At 36.8% G+C, this 20549-nt stretch overlaps 1 protein-coding gene and 1 pseudogene across 3 annotated transcripts in view; both read left to right on the forward strand.

The window, feature by feature from the left end:
* Positions 1 to 6069: 6069 nt before the first annotated feature.
* PNPT1 (polyribonucleotide nucleotidyltransferase 1) overlaps positions 6070 to 20549 on the forward strand; it is a 37140-nt gene continuing 22660 nt past the window's right edge. Inside the window, exons 1-9 of one of the 3 annotated variants that reach the window (XM_011363945.2) lie at positions 6107 to 6242; positions 7007 to 7145; positions 12151 to 12211; positions 12830 to 12904; positions 13613 to 13718; positions 14548 to 14597; positions 15181 to 15244; positions 15344 to 15391; positions 16315 to 16428. In XM_011363945.2, coding sequence (XP_011362247.1) covers positions 12848 to 12904; positions 13613 to 13718; positions 14548 to 14597; positions 15181 to 15244; positions 15344 to 15391; positions 16315 to 16428 — 439 coding nt within the window. In that variant the 5' untranslated portion in view covers positions 6107 to 6242; positions 7007 to 7145; positions 12151 to 12211; positions 12830 to 12847. Of the gene's footprint in view, positions 6243 to 7006; positions 7146 to 12150; positions 12212 to 12829; positions 12905 to 13612; positions 13719 to 14547; positions 14598 to 15180; positions 15245 to 15343; positions 15392 to 16314; positions 16429 to 20549 lie in introns of all 3 variants that reach the window. The other 2 variants (XM_023532856.1, XM_011363944.2) reach the window with 2 other exon arrangements.
* Positions 17526 to 17644, forward strand: LOC111742338 (annotated as a pseudogene).

The following is a 20549-nucleotide window of genomic DNA, read 5'->3' on the forward strand; positions in this document are numbered from 1 at the left end:
CTGATAAGAAAGCTTGGCTGCTCCCTCCCTTGGTACCAGTGGGAAATTCAAACCACACAAGCCTCTGCCCCCATACATAGGGACCATCATCTTAGCCCCACCAAATAACCACAATAAAAATTCCAAACCAGTGTCCTTTCCCCACTCTCTCAAGCCATTTTCAGATCAGCTTGTGAAGTTTGTCTCACTCCCCAAAATGCTTTTATTATTACGTAAGTAACAAATCTTTTCATATCTACTTGGCATGTGTGTATGGGAGGGGAGGGGTGTTACACCATTCTTGGGTAGTGAGGGGCCATCATGCTACTACAAAACGGCCACACAGGAACATTTAAGAATGTAGACTCTAGAGCCTGCTTCCCACACAAGAGAATTTGGAGACCAGAGGCTGACTAGAGCCCTGTAATGGCAAGGCAAGAGAAGAGGTTAGTGGTCGAAACAAGATATAATTCTACCTGTTTGGGAGGCAAGGATGTGTGAATTTGTGGGCCAAGAGAACCCAAGAAAGCCATATGATGGTACTTCACCCAGAAAGGCTAGGAGCCAAGATAAGATCTCAGCAGTAAGAAGCTATGCCACAGACCACCAGAAGCAGAAGCTGGAAAGGTCACAAAAGGTCATCCAGAGAGTATCCATATTAGAAAATTGTGCTATTTCATGGTCCCAGCAGAGGTCACCAGACTACACACACATATACCCCATATCATAGCCAATTTTTGGATGTCTGCACTAATGGTGGACATGAGACCAGCCAATGTCAGTCAAATAAGAATTTCAATGGCTCCAGAATAGCTTCATCCTTCTTTTGCTCCCTCTTCCTGTGTTCCAATCCTGAAAGAGCCATAAAAAATTATGAAGGCAGAAGGAGAATTAAAAAAATAGTGAAAAAACAAATTCTACCTATCCTTTACTGCTCTGGACTAGTGGAGCTGAGTGATCTTGAATTGCATGTGAGACCTCTAGTTTCTTCTTAGCAAGCAAAAATCTGGAAGGAGCACCCAACCTTTATAACAATAACAACAACAACAGTAACAGCAAAGCCAGACCATCTGAAAATTCACAGCTCTTCCTGAACCTGTCAGAGAGTTAAAATGGCAGAGCAACCAACTAAGGTGAAATCTAAGGAAAGATAAGAGCCTCCAAAGACAGACAGGACATCAGTGAGCTCTTGCTTACCTTGCACTGTCATCAACACACATTGGTAATAAGATTTCAATTAAATTTTCAAACCAATTTATAGAACCCCTGGCGGATGCAGACACAAGAAGAATCTACAGCCAATCACGGGCTCTTTGATGTGGACCTCACTGTGAGCTCACAAAAAAAGACTAAAGTAACAGCAAGAGACCGGAGAAAGTGTCCCTCATGGTGCCTAAGGAAGGAAGACAGCAGCTAATGTGGGAAAAGTAGAAGCCCTGCTGGATTCCTCTCTCCTATCTCTCCATAAAAATAAAAGCCTTATGTCTTGTTGGAAGTAACAAATACTGTCACCCTGAAGACATTGTGAAAACCCACTGCAGGTGGGAGAAGGAACGGAATCTAACCCTTTACCCCTGGGGAAGAGGCAGAATATATGCTGGGTCCAGAATTATAGCTGGGAGAGGGGCATGAGCACTGAGAATGCTACTCCACCCAACATGCAACTGTACTCAGCACCTTCCTAAGACTAAGGTTAATCAGGACAGCAGAGAACAGCATCCCCTTGCCTCCCACCTCCAGAATAATAAGTAACAGTAGTCTGCTACTGGGAGAGAAGCAAGAGTGTGGACTGCTCCTCTCTGAGGGGCAGTGTAAAGGGAAGCAGGAAACAAAGGAAACTCAGATTGAGTTCTGTAGTTCTGAAACTAATGATGAGGAATGCTAAGGCACTGAAGGACAAGCACCAGTAGAAAACTTTTGAGGCTTGAAGCGGCAAGGAGAAGAAATAGCATAACTGGAGTCAAGCAAACGGGGCCATTTGGCAAGTGCTTTGGTGACAGTCACTGCCACACCATAAGGAATCATGGACTTATATTTTTAGTTTCTCCTCTTGCCCTCTTATTTCCTGCTTATGTCTCCCATTGGCTGACCCAACCAAAAGAAAGAGAGCCAGAGTATTGCAATCCATAAATCAGTCCCTTGGGGCACGGAGCAGAGCCAAAAGGGTAAAGAATAAATGGAGGTGGTGCAAATGGAAAATATTCTAGCTTTGCTCTTGGGTCAGTGCTAGTTCCATATCCTTAGCCTTGGCAACCTCTTCCACCTCAGGACTCAGACCCAGGCCTTCTCTTTTCTTTCTATGCTCTCTCTAAGAGATAATCTGTATTTCAAGGCTTGTGACAGCATACCAATGGCTATGCTGATTACTATATTTATATTACTCTAGTCCTCTCCTTGAGTCCTACACTCAAATCCGTTTTGACAGCTACTCTGGATGTCTAAGACATTGCATTTCCAACCCATCTAAACCTGTTAATAGTCTTAATTCCTCCCTCCTAGGATCTAATTCATCAATGAGTCCTACAATTCCAGCACTAAAATATATTCCAAGTCTGTCTATCCTTTCTCCTGTCACCCTTGCCAACATATTACTCCTAATCTCTACATTTCTCTTTGTCCTTCTCCGATTCATTCTGAACTCAGCAGCCAGAGGGACCATCTTAAAATGTAGACTAGATCATGCTACCTCCTTATTTAAACTTTCCAGTTCCTTCCTCTCCTACCTCATCTCCACCACACTCCTGCTAACTACTGTTAAGCCACACTAGCTTTTCCATATCCTCACAGAAGCCAAACTCTTTCCTGACTCAGGGGCAACCCTCCCCTCAGAAGTTGCTGCTCCCTCCTGGCCCCCATGTTTCAGAAGCTGTCTCCTTTTCATCCTTCAGAGTGGCTTAAATGTTTCCTCCTCAGCAAGGCTTTCCCTAGCAACCTTATTTGAAGTAAGTTCTCCCTCTTCCCACTATTCTCTATCTTAGCACCTAGTTTATTTCCTTCTTCATATTATTTACACTCTAATTTTTCAGTTTATGTGTGTGGTTATGTTTTTTCAGTCTCCCATATTGTACTGCAAGCTCCATAAAGCAGGGATTATTATGCCCCATGACTGTCTCGACATCCCTGTATCTTGTAGCCTAGACTAGTGCCTGGCGTAAAACAGGTATTCGATAAATATTACAACACCTTATTTCTACTTGCCAGGGATAATGCTTAGTTCCATTTAAATAACATTGCATTTAAATCTGCATAACAGCCCTAAGAGATAGGTATTATTATCATTCTCATTTTACAAATGAGGAAACTGAGGCATAGGAAGGGTAAGCAACTTACCAAAAGCAATATGTTTAGGAGGTGACAGAGGTGAGATTTAAACCTAGACAATGTCATGCTAGAGCCAGCTCTTTTAACCACTATGCAACACCTACTGCCACATTCATTTCCATGAATGAAATAATGGCTATATGAATTAACTAAAAAAATGAAAAGACAGACATAGACTGTACCCATAAATCAGCCTGGGGAAGTAAGAGAGGATATTATTGAAGCTGAGACCTGATTGATACATGGGAGGGAATATGTGCCAAGCACAGAGAACTGTATATGCAAAATCACAGGGAGGAGAGAGGGTGGTATGTTATAGAAGTAGTAGTTCAGTTTACTTAGTGTATAAAATGAGAGGGAAGGAAGGAAACAGGGTAGTAACTTGAAATTGACAAGGCTAAATAGGAAAGATTTACAGTACACACAATGCAGTTAAGATTTTGTCTTATAGATTAAAGATTTAGGAAGCCATTGAAGGACTTTAATCAGAATGGGGATACAATTAGGTTCGTGATTCAGAAAGATCCCTCTGGTAATGGTGTAGAGCTGTCCTTCTAAAGTTGAGCACCCCACATTCTTTCAAGAGAAAAAATTTTCATTGATGCCCTCAGTGTCTGCTGATACATTTTATGTTGCTTAAATATGTACAAATATATTACAAGAGATAAATTCCTTTTATACTGTCTAAACCAAACTACAAACCAAATTAAATTTTAATTAGCAATAATTTTAAGCAATGATTTTTACTTAAGTGAAATTGTTACCCACCATAAGTATTTTGATGCAAGTTCATTGGAGTTTGAAGAAAAGTAAAAAAGAGATCTGAGAAACAGTGCTGGTGGATTTAAATTGGATCACTTTTATTGTCCTTCAAGAGTTATAGGTAAATAGATTCCTTTTAAATTATGTTTTAGCTGTCAAACTATACTTGGCAGAACTATACTCCTAGAATGTAACATCTCAGATTGAACCTCATAGATCATGCTTCAGAGTTATAACCATAAGAATTTAAACTTTTTATATTTTTCTCTATTAATCTTAAAATTTTTAATATAAACATAGCCTGAATCATCTGTATGATTGCTTACTTCATAACAGAGCACTACTATAAGATTTCAATACCCACATTTGCCTTTGAGTTTATGATCTAATTACTTCTATTTAAATTATTTTGGATTCCTGTGTCCTCACAGGTGAGCTTAATGTACAATTGCTGCTTTCCAGTATTTCCAGCTGGATGAAGCTAACTGATCCATGGGGTCTGAATTAAAGACAATTGTTCAATATTTCAAACTAGAGGGAAAATTAAGAAAAAGGCTAGATCAGAGCTGAATCTACCATTTAGTACTAATGATGTGCCAGGTACTGTGATATCTTATATCCTGTCATGTTTCACCTTTACAAAAACCCTGTGAGATTCTTATTATTATCCATTTCTATACGTGAGGAAACTGAGGCTGAGAGAGATAGGAACAGACAACTGGTAAACGACAGAGCCAAGACCGGGACCACTCTTACTCTAAACTAAGAGGCAATACTACCTGAATGAAAATGATTATATAGGACTTAAGTACATTACCAAAAGGCGATTTAGTATTTTTATTGTATAAGCCCAAAGTCATGTTGAATTATGGCAAGTAGATTCTGATAGATTTGTCGTTGTAACAGGTTTCAATGGATTGGTCTTGAAAACGCTGTTGCAACACAAAGTAAAGTCAAAGGTAGAGGAAGAGGCAAAAACTACTTTAACACTAAATACCAATAAATAGAGTTAGTAGCAATCCATTGGATTAGCATGGAAATTCCAAATCAGTAAAAATAGCTTGTGAAAGCAAGGTATCAGGGAGCTGCTTTGTCAACAAATCATTGTGTTTTGGGGAATCCAACGTTTTTAGTTCTTAAAATCATGTTTGAGTGTGTGTTGGGTTTTGTTCCAATTTCTTTGGGGAAGGAGGTTATAACCTTTAAAAATAAATATGACCCTTGTAATAGAAAAATGATCATTGGTTCACTCAAGGAATCATTTTCTAACAGACTGGATTAAGAGTGGTGGGAGAATTTTATCCACTCTCTAAATATTTATCAAATTCAAATTCCAAAAATATTTTTCTTCATTTTCCAAAATATTTTTTTAAAAATAGTAGCTGACATTTACATCTGAGTTGGTTTAGAAAATATTAACATTTGAGCGAAAGTAGCATAGGAGTGAACTGCTAAATACTAAAAATGAAAACGAAGATGAATCAGAAATTACAATATAAAGATATCTAAAATGATAGTCAATGAGAAATAGAATTAACTTACTAGAAATAAGTTAACATAAAGCTCTGCAGTAATACATTTAGTTTGTGAAATATATAAAACAAAAACCAGGGCGGAGGAGGGGAGAGAGATCTCTTTCTACGGCCCACCACACAAATACTTTCAGCTCACAGAAGCCCAAGTAATAATAATGTGTTGTCAGATAGCTTGTTATTACTATATTTACTCTACTTATTAAACATTTACATTACTCTAGGACTTTCTTGTAAACTACGATAGAAAAAAGAAAAAAAAAAGTCTTATTTTTTGAATTGCCTTTCATTGGCGGATACCGACAGGTTAAAACACGATCGCGTTCAGATAGGTTTGACCCTCTCTACTCTTCGTAGAAAGTGGCCAAGGTATCTTTGTCCTTGGTGTTCCCCCGGCACCACGGAAACGAAACTGTGTTAGGCTTCGCCCCCGTAGGCAGAGAGAGCCAATCAGGGCGCAGCCCGGGCTGATCGCGTGCAGAGTGTCATGGCGGCCTGCAGGCATTGCTGCTCGTGCCTCCGGCTCCGGCCGCTGGGCGATAGTCCCCTGCGTCTGCCAGGGCGGGATCGGGCACTCACGCAGTTGCAGGTGCGAACACTGTGGGGTGGCGCTGGGTCCCGTGCTGTGGCCGTGGACTTAGGCAGCAGGTAAGGGACGACGTGCGTTCTCTGTCCTTTCACAAGGCATCCTATTCTGCCAGCCCGAGTACATTCATCTCCCAGGGTAGGAATCTGGCAAACTAAGTCTCATTCCCCTATTTACCCCAAACCTAAATTTCCCTCTCGGGTTTGGAGTTTGTCTCCCGGCACCCTCCTCCTTCCTTCCTGTCTCTCAGCCTCGCATCCTTTGCCTTTTGATCCGACCTCTTTCCCAGTTCCGGGCTTCCTTTCTACAGCTGAGTCTACCTTACTTCCATTCTCCTTATTTTGAGACTTTTGCGCTCTGAAATAGGCAATCACTTCTGAAATTGGAATCACTTCGGGATAATGGGCTAACAATGGATACCTACGTCACCAATCCGATTTCTTGCCTAAAAGCGTGGCTACTATGACCCTGGGTATGAAGGGAAGGGAAATGACAGTTTATTGAACACTAGTTATATGACACTCTTTTAAACCTTCAGTAAAAGTACTATTACCCCCATTTTATAGGTAATACAACAGGCACAGAAATGGTTCAGTAACTTTCTCAGAGTCAACAAAGCTGGTACTATGAAACTAAGTGGATTTTGAAATTGTGTTTCTGTTACAAAGCCCATACTTCTTCCAGGGGTACTTGTGCCAGAATTCACGTCTAAAATCACTTTTAAAAACTCTACCTGAATCATTTTTAAAATAATAAAACTGCTAATGCTTACTTTATATACATCTACATTTCTTACATGTACTTAAAAATTGTTTTTTTACCATAGTTCACACAAAAAGCTGAAAAATCTGGTTTTGAATCCAGGCCTTCCTCCCTAACTTACTGAATGACTGATCTTGAACAAATCACTTGACCACTTTTTGACTTCACAAAATGAGGACACTGGACTAGATCAAACTTTTTCTGTAAGGGGCCAGAGAGTAAATATTTTAGAGTTTGTGGGCTGCATATTATATGTCATATATTAGTGTGTGTTTACAAACCCTTTAAAAATGTAAAAGCACATTCATACAGAAACAGGCTATAGTTTGTTGACCCCTAGACAAGATGATTTCAAAGGCTCTTTCCACTTCTGGCAATCTTTGATTCTGATTTTTTGAGGGAGAGGATCCCTCTTACATTCTTCAAAAACTTAAAATTCTTCTCTGAAGAAATGCCCCAGAACATTTCATTCAGCAGACACCTACTATGTGCTAGGCACTAAGGACTCAAAGCAACAAAATCAGCCTCTGCCCTCCAAGTTTTCCATAAATAATCTACATCGAACCTTTTATTAGTAAACGACCTCTTTTGAAGCTAGTTTTTCTTTTAAACTTGTGTCATGTGTTGTAACAACTAGATTCATAAATATCATACCTGCTGGGTAAATAAATTCTTTTATCTATGTTATGAATTTGTTGTGTGCAACATTTATTGGGTGACTTCTGTGTACCATGCACTTTATATTGTTATCATAATGTATTCTTTACAGTGCCCTGAGAGGTTGTATACTATTGTGTTTTTCAGATATGTATTTAATATTCATAATAACCTTTAAGGCAACTGTTTAGATTTCCTTTCAACAAGCTTTTATTGAGTATCTACTATATACAGGGCATTGTATGAGGGAGTAAGATAAACACAAGTTCAGTCCTGGAAAAATCACTGTGGGAGAGGTATGGACAGAGTACTAACTAAGGGAGCAGAGAAGCATATTTATCCCTCTCTAAAACTTGCCATTGAGGGTAAATCTTGAAGGACGAGGAGGAAGTAGTGATGAAATGGCAAGTGCAATTGCAAAGAGGTGGAAGAGTGCATTTGAGTAGCTAGAAATAATTCACCATGAATCAAGAAAAAGGTGAAATATGAGTTTAGCAATGAAGGTGAGGCCAGAAGACATAGGCAGAGGCCAAACCATACAGGGATTTGTGTGTGTGTGTGTGTGTGGTGTTTATTTAGTTTTGTGTTTCTGAATTTTTCTTGGTGGAAGTTGGAGGAAGGTGGTTTACATTCTACATCATTCTGCAAATATTTCTAAAAATGTTCTTTAAGCATCTCTCTCCCTGGAGTTCTACTTATTATAGCAGATGGCTCCTCTCTTCCCTTTCTTACTTGCTCAGCTACCGCCTTCCACTCTTCTCTCCACCAATAGTATTTCCTTGCTCATCTTATTCTTTTTATTATTTATTTTTTAAAAGTATTTTTTGATTAGGTTTTCACTCACATGGTTCAACATTTTAAAGGCTCAAAAATCTTCCTATATAGTACTATAGTCACCCAGTTCCAATCCCCAGAGTCCTCTAATGTGTTATCAATCTTGTATGTAGTATTTGGAGATATTTAATACAGAAAATATTGGCAAGTAAATTGGTAAGAGATAAAATCAACCGTGAAATAAACTAAAAGTTCGTGGACAGGAAAAAATTACATAGGTCAGTTAACACTAGCTGAGATTGTAAAATATAATGGAAAGTAAACACCTGTTTTTTTGCATATGAATTGCATACACCTAGAAGGAAAACAGTTTGAATTAGGGCAGTCACCAAAGTAGGACCATAGAACTATATAGTTGGAGGCCTAGGACCCTTAAAGGAGATACTGGGTAGAATCAACAAAGAGAACAAAGAAGGTAGAAGGATTTGGTGTTTGAATAATACATAAATCCAAGCATGAATATTTGAGAACATGGGGTATTGCAGACCTGTTTTCTCTCACTGATTGAGTCAGCCCCAAAAGTAAATCTGTTAGCTTTAGAAGCTTAACAGTGCTTTCCTGGCTCTACTTCTCTTCCTGTTGATCTTAGTAGTCCACCCCTTAGCTCATGCTTATGAGTACCTGTGCTCTTTTCTTTGGTGCACTGCTAGACCCTAAGTCTAGATGGGGCAGTATGACTGACTGGTTTTTATTAATGAAACCTGAGAAGAAGTGGTATGTGTCATCTGCAGTCTGAAGTAGTCCCTTTATTCCAATGAAGCCTCCCATTATTCAGAGAGAAGCCATGTTCTTAACCTCTGTATTCTACTGCCTTCTCTTGGTCCCCTCTACAAATCATATCACCATCACAGAAAAAAGATTGACTATCACTGGGGATGTTCAACAGAATATGTGGGAAATCTCAAAAACTCTGGGGCAAGATCCCCAGTGGTGGAACAGAGCTATAGCTTTGCTCTTTTCTCTGTATCTTGGGCCCACTTCTCTCTATTTAGTGATACCTTCCCCCCCCACACCCCACCCCCACCACTTCCCCTCACAGGTAGAAGGTGAATTCCCTTCAGAATTCACATTAGTAGATAGAATGCCAATTACTGGCAGGTCTGGAGGAAGTACTGGTGGCATATTCTCATTCAGGATTAAACAAAATTTCAAGACCCCCAAATTTACATTTTACCACATAAAACCTTAATACTGATTTCAGTTATAGGTTGATATGAGTCTGCCTAATGCTACAGTGTGACTGGTTCTGAGGCATGTCATTCATTCCTACTATTCTAGCTCTTGCTTTATCTCTTCACCTCACCATTCGGTATGTCAGTGGATACAGTTTTATTGTAGGTTGTCATCATAACATCTGTGTTGAACAATAATGGAAACCCAAATAGAATTCCTCAAATATTTCTTGTGGTTAAAATAAAATTCATAACATTTCAAGGTCAGGACTTGATAGTACAAATGTACATGCTTTGTTCTGACTTTCAAATTTAACAAAATGAGTCTAACTGAATAGATAAGTATGCTTTTCATGAATTCTGGCTTCTGGCATAAAAGCATTTAATGGGTGGAAATATTAAGGATTGTCCCTTCATCCCTTTGACGTGTGATAGAATAACTACTCTTACTTGTGGCTAGGCATTAGGGGTATGTAAGTGGGTGTATTATGTATTTTCAGCATTGGACTATAATAGAATGTTTTTGAAGCTGAGCTCATAAGACTAAACATCTTTTTAAGTATTTTCACAAGTCACTGAGTTGGTTTGGCTTCACCATACTCTTTCATGAATTATGGGCTCCTTGACAAGTTTTGCTGGTCTATTTCAAGCCCTCAGTGACTTCTTTTTGTACTCTCTGCAGAAACTGGGAAATAAGCCTGACAATGCCGCCTATTTCATATACATATATATCTTTAGTAAGACAGAATTCACATACCATACAATTTACCCATTTAGAATGTACAAAAGTCAGTGGTTTTAGTATAGTTTTTAGTCAAAGACTTTTACAACCTTCACCATAATAAATTTTAGAACATTTTCATCTACTAAGAAAGAAGACTCTGACCCGTTAGCAGTAACTTTCCACTTCTCCCCAAACCCTACAGCCCTGCAACCACTAATCTACTGTCTTTATGGATTTCCCTATTCTGGGCATTTCATATAAATGGAATCATATGATATGTGGTCATTTGGGACTGCCTTCTTTCACTTAGCATAATGTTTCCAAGGATTATCCATATGGTAATATGTATCAGTACTTCATTTTTTAATGGCTGAATAATATTCTACTGTATATCATTTTGCTTGTTCATTCATCAGTTGACAGACAATTGGGGGCTATTATGAATGATACTGCTATGAATGTTTATATGCAAACTTTGCATGTTTCATTTCATTTCTCTTGGGTATATACCTAGAAGGTAGAGTTGCTGGGTCATATGGTACTTCCGTGTTTGCCCTTTTGAGGAACTGCTAGATTATTTCCCAAAGCAAGTGCACCAGTTTACATTTCCATTAGCAGTTCACGAGGGTTCCAGTTTCCCTACATCCTCACCAACACATAAGCAGCCTACTAGATGTGAAGTAGTATCTCATTGTGGTTTTGATTTGCATTTCCCTGGTGGCTAATGATATTAAGCATGTTTTCATGTACTTATTGGCCACTTGTAGATCTTCTCTGGAGAGACATCTATTGAAATCCTTTGCAATTTTTTAAAACTGGGTTGTCTTTTTATTGTTGAGTTATAAGAATTCTTTACATGTCCTAGATAGAAGTCCTTTATCAGATATATGATTCGTAAATATCTTCTGTCGGTTTTCTATTTTTATAAATAGACTTTATTTTTTAGAGCAGTTTTAGTATCACAGCAAAATCGAGAGAAAGTACAGAGATTTCTCATTTACCTCCTACCCCACACATGCATAGCCTCCCCAAACATCAGCATCCCCCACCTTTCTTAACTTTCTTGGTGATATCCTTTGAAACATGGAAGTTTCTAATTTCAATGAATTCCAATTTACCTTTTTTTGTCACGTGTATTTGATGTCATATATAAGAAGACTTAGAAGTTTATGAAGATTTGCTCTTATGTTTTTTCCTATGTATTTTATAGTTTTAGCTCTCATGCTTAGGTCTAGGATCCATTTTGAGTTAATTTATAGTATGAGGAAGGGGTCCAACTTATTAAGTCTTTTGCATGTGGATATCCAGTTGTTCCAGCACCATTGGTTGAAAAGACTATTTCTTTCCCCCACTGATTTGTCTTGGCGCCACTGATGAACATAAAGGTCTTTGTGAGTATATATTTTGTCCTGAAAGCTATAGAGAGATTTTAAAAGATTTTAAGTAGGGAAATGATTCAATTTGTGTGTTAAAAGGCTACTTTAGCCAACGAGGCAAGAGATGACAAGAGACTAAATAAACTAAGGTGGTAAATGGGAATTAACATTTAGTTAGGAAGAGAGCTTCTGAGTGAGAATAATCTTTATCTCTCATTCAGATTACTCCTATGCCTTGATTTCTGTATTTTTCCTTAAGCAGCTCTCAAATTCTCCTTGTACTTTTCATAGTGATTATGAACTCTGTCTCTTTTTTGTTTGTTGCTGGGTGGGGTTGTGTGGGCCTTGGTACCTTTAGTTCTGCTGGAATCTTTGATTATTTTATACTAAGCTGGGAATTAGACTAATGACTTCCGTTTGTACTGAATTTTTACTTTTTAAACAGAAAATTAGAAATATCCTCTGGAAAATTGGCCAGATTTGCAGATGGCTCTGCTGTAGTACAGGTAAAAAGTCCAGTTTTTTTACATACTCATCTTACAAGTGGTTATGGAGACTGGTACTGAATATTTTTACAATGTCATATAACTTCTTAAAATTGTGGTACTGGAAATTAATTCAGACCATTTCCAGTTTCAGAACCATTCCAGATAACCAGGGAGTCAGAGGACTGGATATGTTAAATGACCTTTAAGATCTTTTCTAAACTTGAGATTGTTTTATTCCATTAATAAATTCTATAATGCTTTTCTAGGAAAGTGATTTTACTGGTTTCTGCAACAGTAATACTTGGGAAGTTTTTCTATATGCATAGCTTAAATTTCCTTGTAAGAAGTAGAAAATATGATTGGATGTGACTAAGCTATCAGGGAGCCTTTTTTCATTTAGTTTTATTGCCTTTGAAAAGCTCAGTGACTATTCTAATGCAGATCATGATCATGATCATGCAGAAGGGATCAAGATTGGACTACTTGTGAATAATTATTTTTATTATCATTGGTTCATGGGATAACAGTTTTTTTCTCTGGGGTTTAACTGGAGTGAGAAATCATTTAGTCACTAGTCGGATGTTAATGTCTGATTTTGAAGGAATTTACCCATGTTGTTGTTTGTGTTTAACTAAGTCAGGTGACACTGCGGTGATGGTCACAGCGGTCAGTAAAACAAAACCTTCACCTTCCCAGTTCATGCCTTTGGTGGTAAGTATTTGCTGATTTAACTGAACTGCCGTATAGCATAAATATAGAATTTATATTTTTGTCCACTGTCTAGTGAGTACAAAATGTAAACATCCCACAACAAAGAATTTTCTGTAGTTGTTTGATACTGAGTAATTAAAAGAATTTAAATTCATTGCATCATAAGCAATTCTCATATTAGTAGTTAGCATACTTCAGAATATTCATGTTCATAAATTGACAAGAACAGTAGAAGTGCATGAGTACTTCAATGTTGGGTAAAAAATGAATTCACTGCTTTTGTAGGTTTCCCTTCAGAATGAATCTGTAAGTATATGTTTGCTGAAGAGTAAAAAGTTCATTACGATCTTATGGGTCTTTCTATTATGAAAAGGGTTATGCAGTTATATCTATCAGAGTTCACATAAAAAAAGAAAATGTTTGACTTGACCAGAGTAAGCTACTGTGGGAAGTAGTGACGCTAGGTAGTCATCTAACTGCTAAATGGAAGGCTTTTTAAAAATCAATTTGCCAAAACATTTCTATCAGCTTTCCTTTCCCTAAGTGATAAAAAATGCTAAAAGTGAATAAATTATTCTCCACTCTTAATCTGAAATATGTTATCAGCAACCTTAGGAGACTTAGCATCATTATAAATAGTTTTTAAGAAATAGTTTGTTACTATAAAAAGCAGTCAAATGAATTTCATGTTTTTCATTGCTACTTCAGGTTGACTATAGACAGAAGGCCGCTGCAGCAGGTAGAATTCCCACAAACTATCTTAGAAGAGAGATTGGATCTTCTGATAAAGAAATTCTTACTAGTCGAGTAATAGGTAAGATATTAAGATAGAGGCATTAACCTTCTCTGATAAGCCTGTTAGTATCTCTTCCTTCTGTGTTCTACAATATCTCTCATATTTTCTTTCATTACATTAACACCACTAAGATTATTTACTTCTGTATCTCAGATGTGTGTTGCTTGAGAGAAGAAACTTGTTCACTGCTGAATCCTCTATATCAGGTATATTGCCTGGCACAAAATATGCATTCAATAAGTATTTATTGACTAAATGAATGAATCTATATTGAACATATAAATTCCATGGCCCACACCTCTACTCTGTTGAACCTGTCCCTAGTAATTTTCATTTTCATGGTTAGTATAGTAATTCCTGAAAGCACTGTATTCATCAGCTACTGAAATATGCCTATAATCTTTCAAATCTTTGACATCCTTAAATATTATGGGATCATTTGTAGTTTATAGCTCTTCTACCCAGAAACTGCTAGTTTGTTTATATGCATTTTTAAATCACATAATACCAAAGAAGGATTTTCTTTTGGTCTGCTATTAGTCTTAAGCCTCTTTCCTCTGCTTATGACTGATACCTATGGAACCCCAAAGAAAAGTTGCTCCCCAGTTTTAGACTTGAGTGCTCCTGCTCTGCTATCTTTTGTTTTTAGGTCACGGTGTGTATTAATTGAAGCAGTGACATTTACTTTCGTCCTTTTCAGTGAATCAGTTCTAAGCGGATTTTTTTTTTTTTTTTTTTGACATACTATATTAATTTTTAGCCTGGTGTTTAATAGGGAAAACATTTTGAACTGTAAAGCAACTTCTGTCAGTACTATTTAATATCTCTTCTTTTTTTCTTTTGACAGATCGTTCAATTAGACCTCTCTTTCCAGCTGGCTACTTTTATGATACACAGGTAGGGTCTCCTTTAAGTTTATTTATTTCTAGATGAACCAGAAATATTTAATGAATTTTTATACTACTTCCTAAGTAACTATTTTATTTATTTGGAAAAAAAGTAAAGGCAAATATGCCTTTACAAGGATGTCACTGCCTCAAGAAATTATTTTCTTAAGTGTAAGATATAGGCATTTTATTGCAGTATAAAAATATTCATTGGTTTGTTTTGTCTGTGCTTACAAACAAGAGGTAACAATGTTTTTACGTAAAAGAAATAGCTAATATTTACTGAATACTTTCAACATGCCCAGTATTATACATGTTTTACACACAGTATAGCCAGTAATTTTCATAAGAACCTTTTAGGAAGATGCTATTATTTTTCCTTTTAAAGATGAGGAAACTTTTGAGGCTTAAGTAATTTGCCTATGGTCAAACATGTAGTTAAATGATAGTAAGAATTAAGGGGTCTGACTACAAAACCCATGCTTTTAACCATGTAATGCTCCTATATTTTACGCCAAGATGTTAACTGAAATGATAATCCTCTCAAATCAAGTATATTTTGTTAAGTGCTCTGAATTTTTCCCTTGTACCAGGTCCTTTGTAATTTGTTAGCAGTAGATGGTGTTAATGAACCTGATGTCCTAGCAATTAATGGTGGTAAGTATAAAAATAGAGATTAAAATTATCACTGTCAATTTTTTAAAAAGCAATGAAATATTTTTATTTCAGCTCTTATTTTTTTTTTCTTTTTTTAAGCTTCTGTAGCCCTCTCATTATCAGATATTCCTTGGAATGGACCTATCGGTAAGTTAGGATTTGAAAACAAGAAACAATTATAATTTTTGAAGAAATGCCTAGGGAGCATGTTACAGCAAGGGCATAAATTTATTGGCTCTGATTTTTTATCTCTTATTATTATCCTGAATTAGATGATATTCTAAGACTTCTTTCAGCTCTTTGAGACATTTTCATCCTTGCCTTAGATTTTATTTCTGATAGCAATATGTTATGGTTTTAGGGATTTTGTGTCCCAAGCTACTTTGATTTCTTAGTTACCTCTTCTGAGGATTGGAAAATTGTCATGAGTATATACTCTTTCAAGATTAAACAAACATATGTTTATATTTATAGCTCTTATAATTTGTAACCATGCAATATAAAAATGATTCATTAAGTATATAATTATTGAGCATCCTAAATGCCAGATACTGAGCTACATGCTGAAGGAACAAAGGCAGACTAAGCACCAGCAATTCAAAGATGAATGAGGCAGCTCTTCCTTTCATTATAAGTAAGGGAAACACAAGTAATTATTTATAAATAGTATTATAAAAGTATAGTCAAAGTGCTAAGGAAATGATAGAGAAGAGTTAGTTTACTCTTACAAGGTAAGTCTGTCAAGTGGGCTACTCATAGTAGTCAGCATTTAGGCTGAACCTTAGTAGGATCAGATGGTAAGCATTTGCCTTGGAGAAAGTACAGTGCAGACCAGAAAAGCATGAGCATAATCACAAAGGTGTGGGAGAAACGGTATATTTGAGCAACTCAGAGTGATCCAGTGAGGTAAGGTAGGGTAGGATGCCCTTTGGGCTTTGACTATCATGGTAAAATTATGAACTTTATTGTTGTCACAATTGAAGATAGGGATTGAACTGAAGCCATCGCTGGAATGTCTTGAAACCCTAGAGTTTTTATTAAACAATTACCAATATTTTAATATATTTTAGGGGCAGTACGAATAGGAATGATTGATGGAGAATGTGTTGTTAACCCAACACGAAAAGAAATGTCTTCTAGTACTTTAAATTTAGTGGTTGCTGGAGCACCTAAAAGTCAAATTGGTAAGTACGTACTACATTTGTTCTGGATTTTACTTACAAGTTCTGGCTTATTAAAAATGCACTTAAACTCTTTTTTGTATGTATGTTTTATCTGTTAGTCAAAGATTTTTGTTTTGTTTTATTGCTGCCTTATTTTGGTAGTGCTCTTGCTTCATATCAGATAATACCTATAATTATAGAATATTATACAACTTTGAAATATACAAAAATCTGTACCAAGATAGTAATTATTTTTAGATTGATAAGCTAGTCTAAAAATTAAAGTTCTAAATCTGATAATAAATTATTTTATTAGTTTAAAAATGTTAATTTAGCTAATTCAGTCATTTTAAGCCTATCCGATGTCCTCTGAGACAGCAAGTGACCTATTTCAGAGGTGGACAACTAGTAATAAAGTAAAAGAAATGCCCTGGATCACTTTTACTCCTTGTAAGAGAAATATCATAATTGCATGAATAAAAATCGGGCCTGGGTTCTATTGAAGAAATATGGGCTTTAAAAGTCAGAATGACCTGGGTTTGAAACCCAGCATCAGCCACATGTTAGTCATATAACCTTGGACATATTAATTAAGGTCTCTTTTATCAGTTTATTCTACTACATGGCATTTGATATCTGAGACTTTTTGAAATAGGTCCTTATTATGTCGGTACCTTTTGATGAAATGTAAATTTTTAAACTTTTAGTGCTTTTTTTGTGCAATTAATGTGTGAAACACCTCATTTCCAGCTTCTTTTGGACTACTGGTCAGTAGTAGAATTAGGTACTGTATGACACATTTAACAGGAGTCGTATGTTATCTACATATTAGTTAGGGATTGTGTTATTAAACTAAATGACAAAACTTAAGTTGGGAATTTTTCTATCAGGTAAAAGAAATTCAAAGGTAGTGAGTCCTGGAGAGTTTAGCAATCTAGATTCCGTCTAGCTTTCTGCTCTGCTATCCTCAAGGTGTGACCCTCATCTCATGTTTATGAACTGGCTACCAGAACTCTGGCCAACGTATTGGACTTATAGGGAGGAGGAAGAAAGAGGAGGGGAATAGCAAAAAGATGTGTGCCAGCTGAGTGAGTCCCCCTCCCTTTTAAGAAGCCTTCCTCTACAGCCATGCTATCCTGAACAAGCCCGATCTAGTCTGATCTCGGAAGCTAAGCAGGGTTGGGCCTGGTTAGTACTTGGATGGGAAACCACCTAGGAAGACCAGGTGCTATAGGCGTAAAAAATAAAAAATAAGGGATTGTAAACTGACAAGGTCTTTGCAATCTGTGAGGTCAACCAAGAGTTGCCTCACCTTTAAAAAAAAAAAAAAAAGAAAAAAAAAGCCTTCCAGTAAGTCCCTACAAAATAGTTTCCCTTTACATCTCATTGGGCAGAACTGTGACACATGACTGCATTTTTGACTACCAGAGAGGCAAGGAAAATGGTTTTTGGATTCTTCCTCCAGAAGGGGGATTCATACTGTAGAGAACTATCACACTTTAGAGAGAGTATTCCCAAGATTTTGGGAAGCCATGAATAATGGATGACTCCTACATCATTTCTGAGTATCCCAGAAAAGGCCTTGAGCAAAGCATTGGTTTATGTGTAAAATTCTCTTGGTCTACATCTGAAATATTTTTTTGCTTAAAGTTAGTTTCAATTAGTAAATTGATTTAGCTATTTTACAGAGTTGTTGTGAAGATTAGAGTTAAGGTTTCTAAAGTGCCCAGCATAATAACTAATAGTCATACAGTTTATACCTGCTATTATTATTAAAGCACAGATATAAACTTGCTTTTAAATGGTCATATAGCCTCTATCTGCCTTAGAGTTTAAACCCTCTAATTTTAAGTGGACATTGGAGGAATGAACTAAGGATCTTCATGTATGGCTTGCCATAGAAACGCCATAGGCAGCCTTTCAGCTGGCTATTCTCACTTACTGCTCACTAAATGGAAGAATGATACTCTAAAGACTGCATAAACTATCAGATGGTAGTCTTTTTTTTTTTTTTATGGTGACACTGGTTAACAAAATCCAGTAAGTTTCAGGTGTACATTTCAACAGTAAGGCATATACATATGGCATTGTGTGTTTACTGCCCATAGTTAGATTTCTTTCTGTCACCACATATTTGACCCCCTTTACCCCATCTATCTCCTCCCTCCCCGCTACACCCCACCTTCTGGTAACCACTAGTCTGTTGTCCATGTCCCTGATTCTCTGTTTGTTTGTTGCTTTTAGGTTTATATCTCACATATAAGTGATATCATTTGGTTTTCAACTTTTCCTGTCTGGCTTATTTCGTTTAGCAGGATTATCTCAAGGTCTATCCGTGTTGTCGCAAATAGCAGTATTTCATCTCTTCTATGGCTGAGTAAATTCCATTGTATATATGTATCACAGCTTCTTTAACCAATCATCAATCATAAAACACTTTGGTTGTTTCGACGTCCTGGCCACTGTGAATAATGCTGCTATGAACGTCGGTGTGCAAATGTCTTTTCGGATATGAGCTTTCCAGTCTTTGGGGTAAATACTCAGTAGGGGGATTGCTGGATCATATGGTAGATCAATTCTTAGTTTTTTGAGGAACCTCCATACTATTTTTCATAATGGCTGTACCAATTTGCAGTCCCACCAACAGTGTATGAGGGTTCCTTTTTCTCCACATTCTCTCCAACACTTGTTATTTCTTGTCCTATTGATAACAACTATTCTAACAGGTGTGAGATGGTATCTCATTGTGGTTTTGACTTGCATTTCCCTAATAGCTAATGATGTTGAGCATCCTTTCATGTTTGTTGGCCATTTGTATGTCTTCTTGGGAGAAGTGTCTGTTCAGGTCCTCTGTCCATTTTTTAAATGGTTTGTTTTTAACATGGTTTTCTTAACATGGCTTCTTCCTTTATTATTTCCATTCTGTTTAGAGAACTACTTTTAGGGTGAGTCCGCCAGTGACAAAATTTTCTTAGTTCTCCTTCACCTGAGAGTCTTGATTTTTCTTTCATATCTAAATATTTTCACTGGGTATAGGATTCTGAGTTAACAGTTCTGTTCCTTGAGCACCTGAAAAATGTTATACCACTTCTGGTCTCCATGGTTTCTGATGAAAAATCTGATGTTATTTGAGTTGCTTTTTCCATATGAGTAAGGAGTCAATTTTCTCTGGCTGGTTTCAAGACTTTTTTATTTGTCTTTAGTTTTCAGAAGCTTAATTATGATGTGTCTTTCTTTGAGTTACCCTATGTTGGGTCTACTCAGCTTCTTGAATCTATCTGTACGTCTGTATCTTTGCCAAATTTGGGAAGCTTTCAGCTGTTTTTTCTACCCCAGTACTTTTCAGTCCTGCCATCTTTCTCCTCTTTCCAGGACTCTAGTGACACCAATATTAGATCTTCTGTTTTAATTTCACAGGTCTGTTGGAATTGTTTCTATTGACTGATAGAATTCCAACTTATAAAGCAAAGAAGATTTTTTTCATTCGAGATTATACCTAGAAGCCTTAGAAGTGACTTTTTAGATAATAATAAATCTTAATGTCAACATGATGTGGTTAAACTATTAGATATGATGCTAACTATGCATTACATGATCTTTGTACAAGTTGAAAAATGCCAGGAATGCTACACAAGTTGGCAGGACTCTATTCAGCCTTGCAAAAACCAAGGCCAAAGGTGAATAGCAGATTTTAGTGAGATACCATGCTAAAAGCCCTACTTTGCATAGAAGTCTTATTGTTACAGAACCACAAAAGCAACCTTTTTATGGTAGTAGCTAGTGTCCTCTAGTAGGTTTACTTAAAACAGTATCACTGCAAAGATTTTCCCTCCTGTGCAAGAATCAGACAATGTGACAATGACAGAATTAAGTAGGAGGTAACATCAAATAATTGTTAAACAGGAAACATTTATTGGACACCTACTGCGCTGATATTTTAAAATTTCACTAAGTACATATTAAGAATCAATGCAATTGTATCTTTAAAAGGTAGAATTTTATGGCATTTGAATTATATCTAATAAAGATATTATAAAAAATATGCATTTCTTTTCAGTTTCGTTATGAGAATTCCCTCATTAAATTTAAGAAGACTATAAACCCAACTTCACATATCAAGGTTTCTTTATTCATCTAATAAA

Source organism: Pteropus vampyrus, unplaced genomic scaffold (genome assembly GCF_000151845.1).
Source record: "Pteropus vampyrus isolate Shadow unplaced genomic scaffold, Pvam_2.0 Scaffold91, whole genome shotgun sequence".
NCBI classification, from domain to species: Eukaryota; Metazoa; Chordata; class Mammalia; order Chiroptera; family Pteropodidae; genus Pteropus; species Pteropus vampyrus.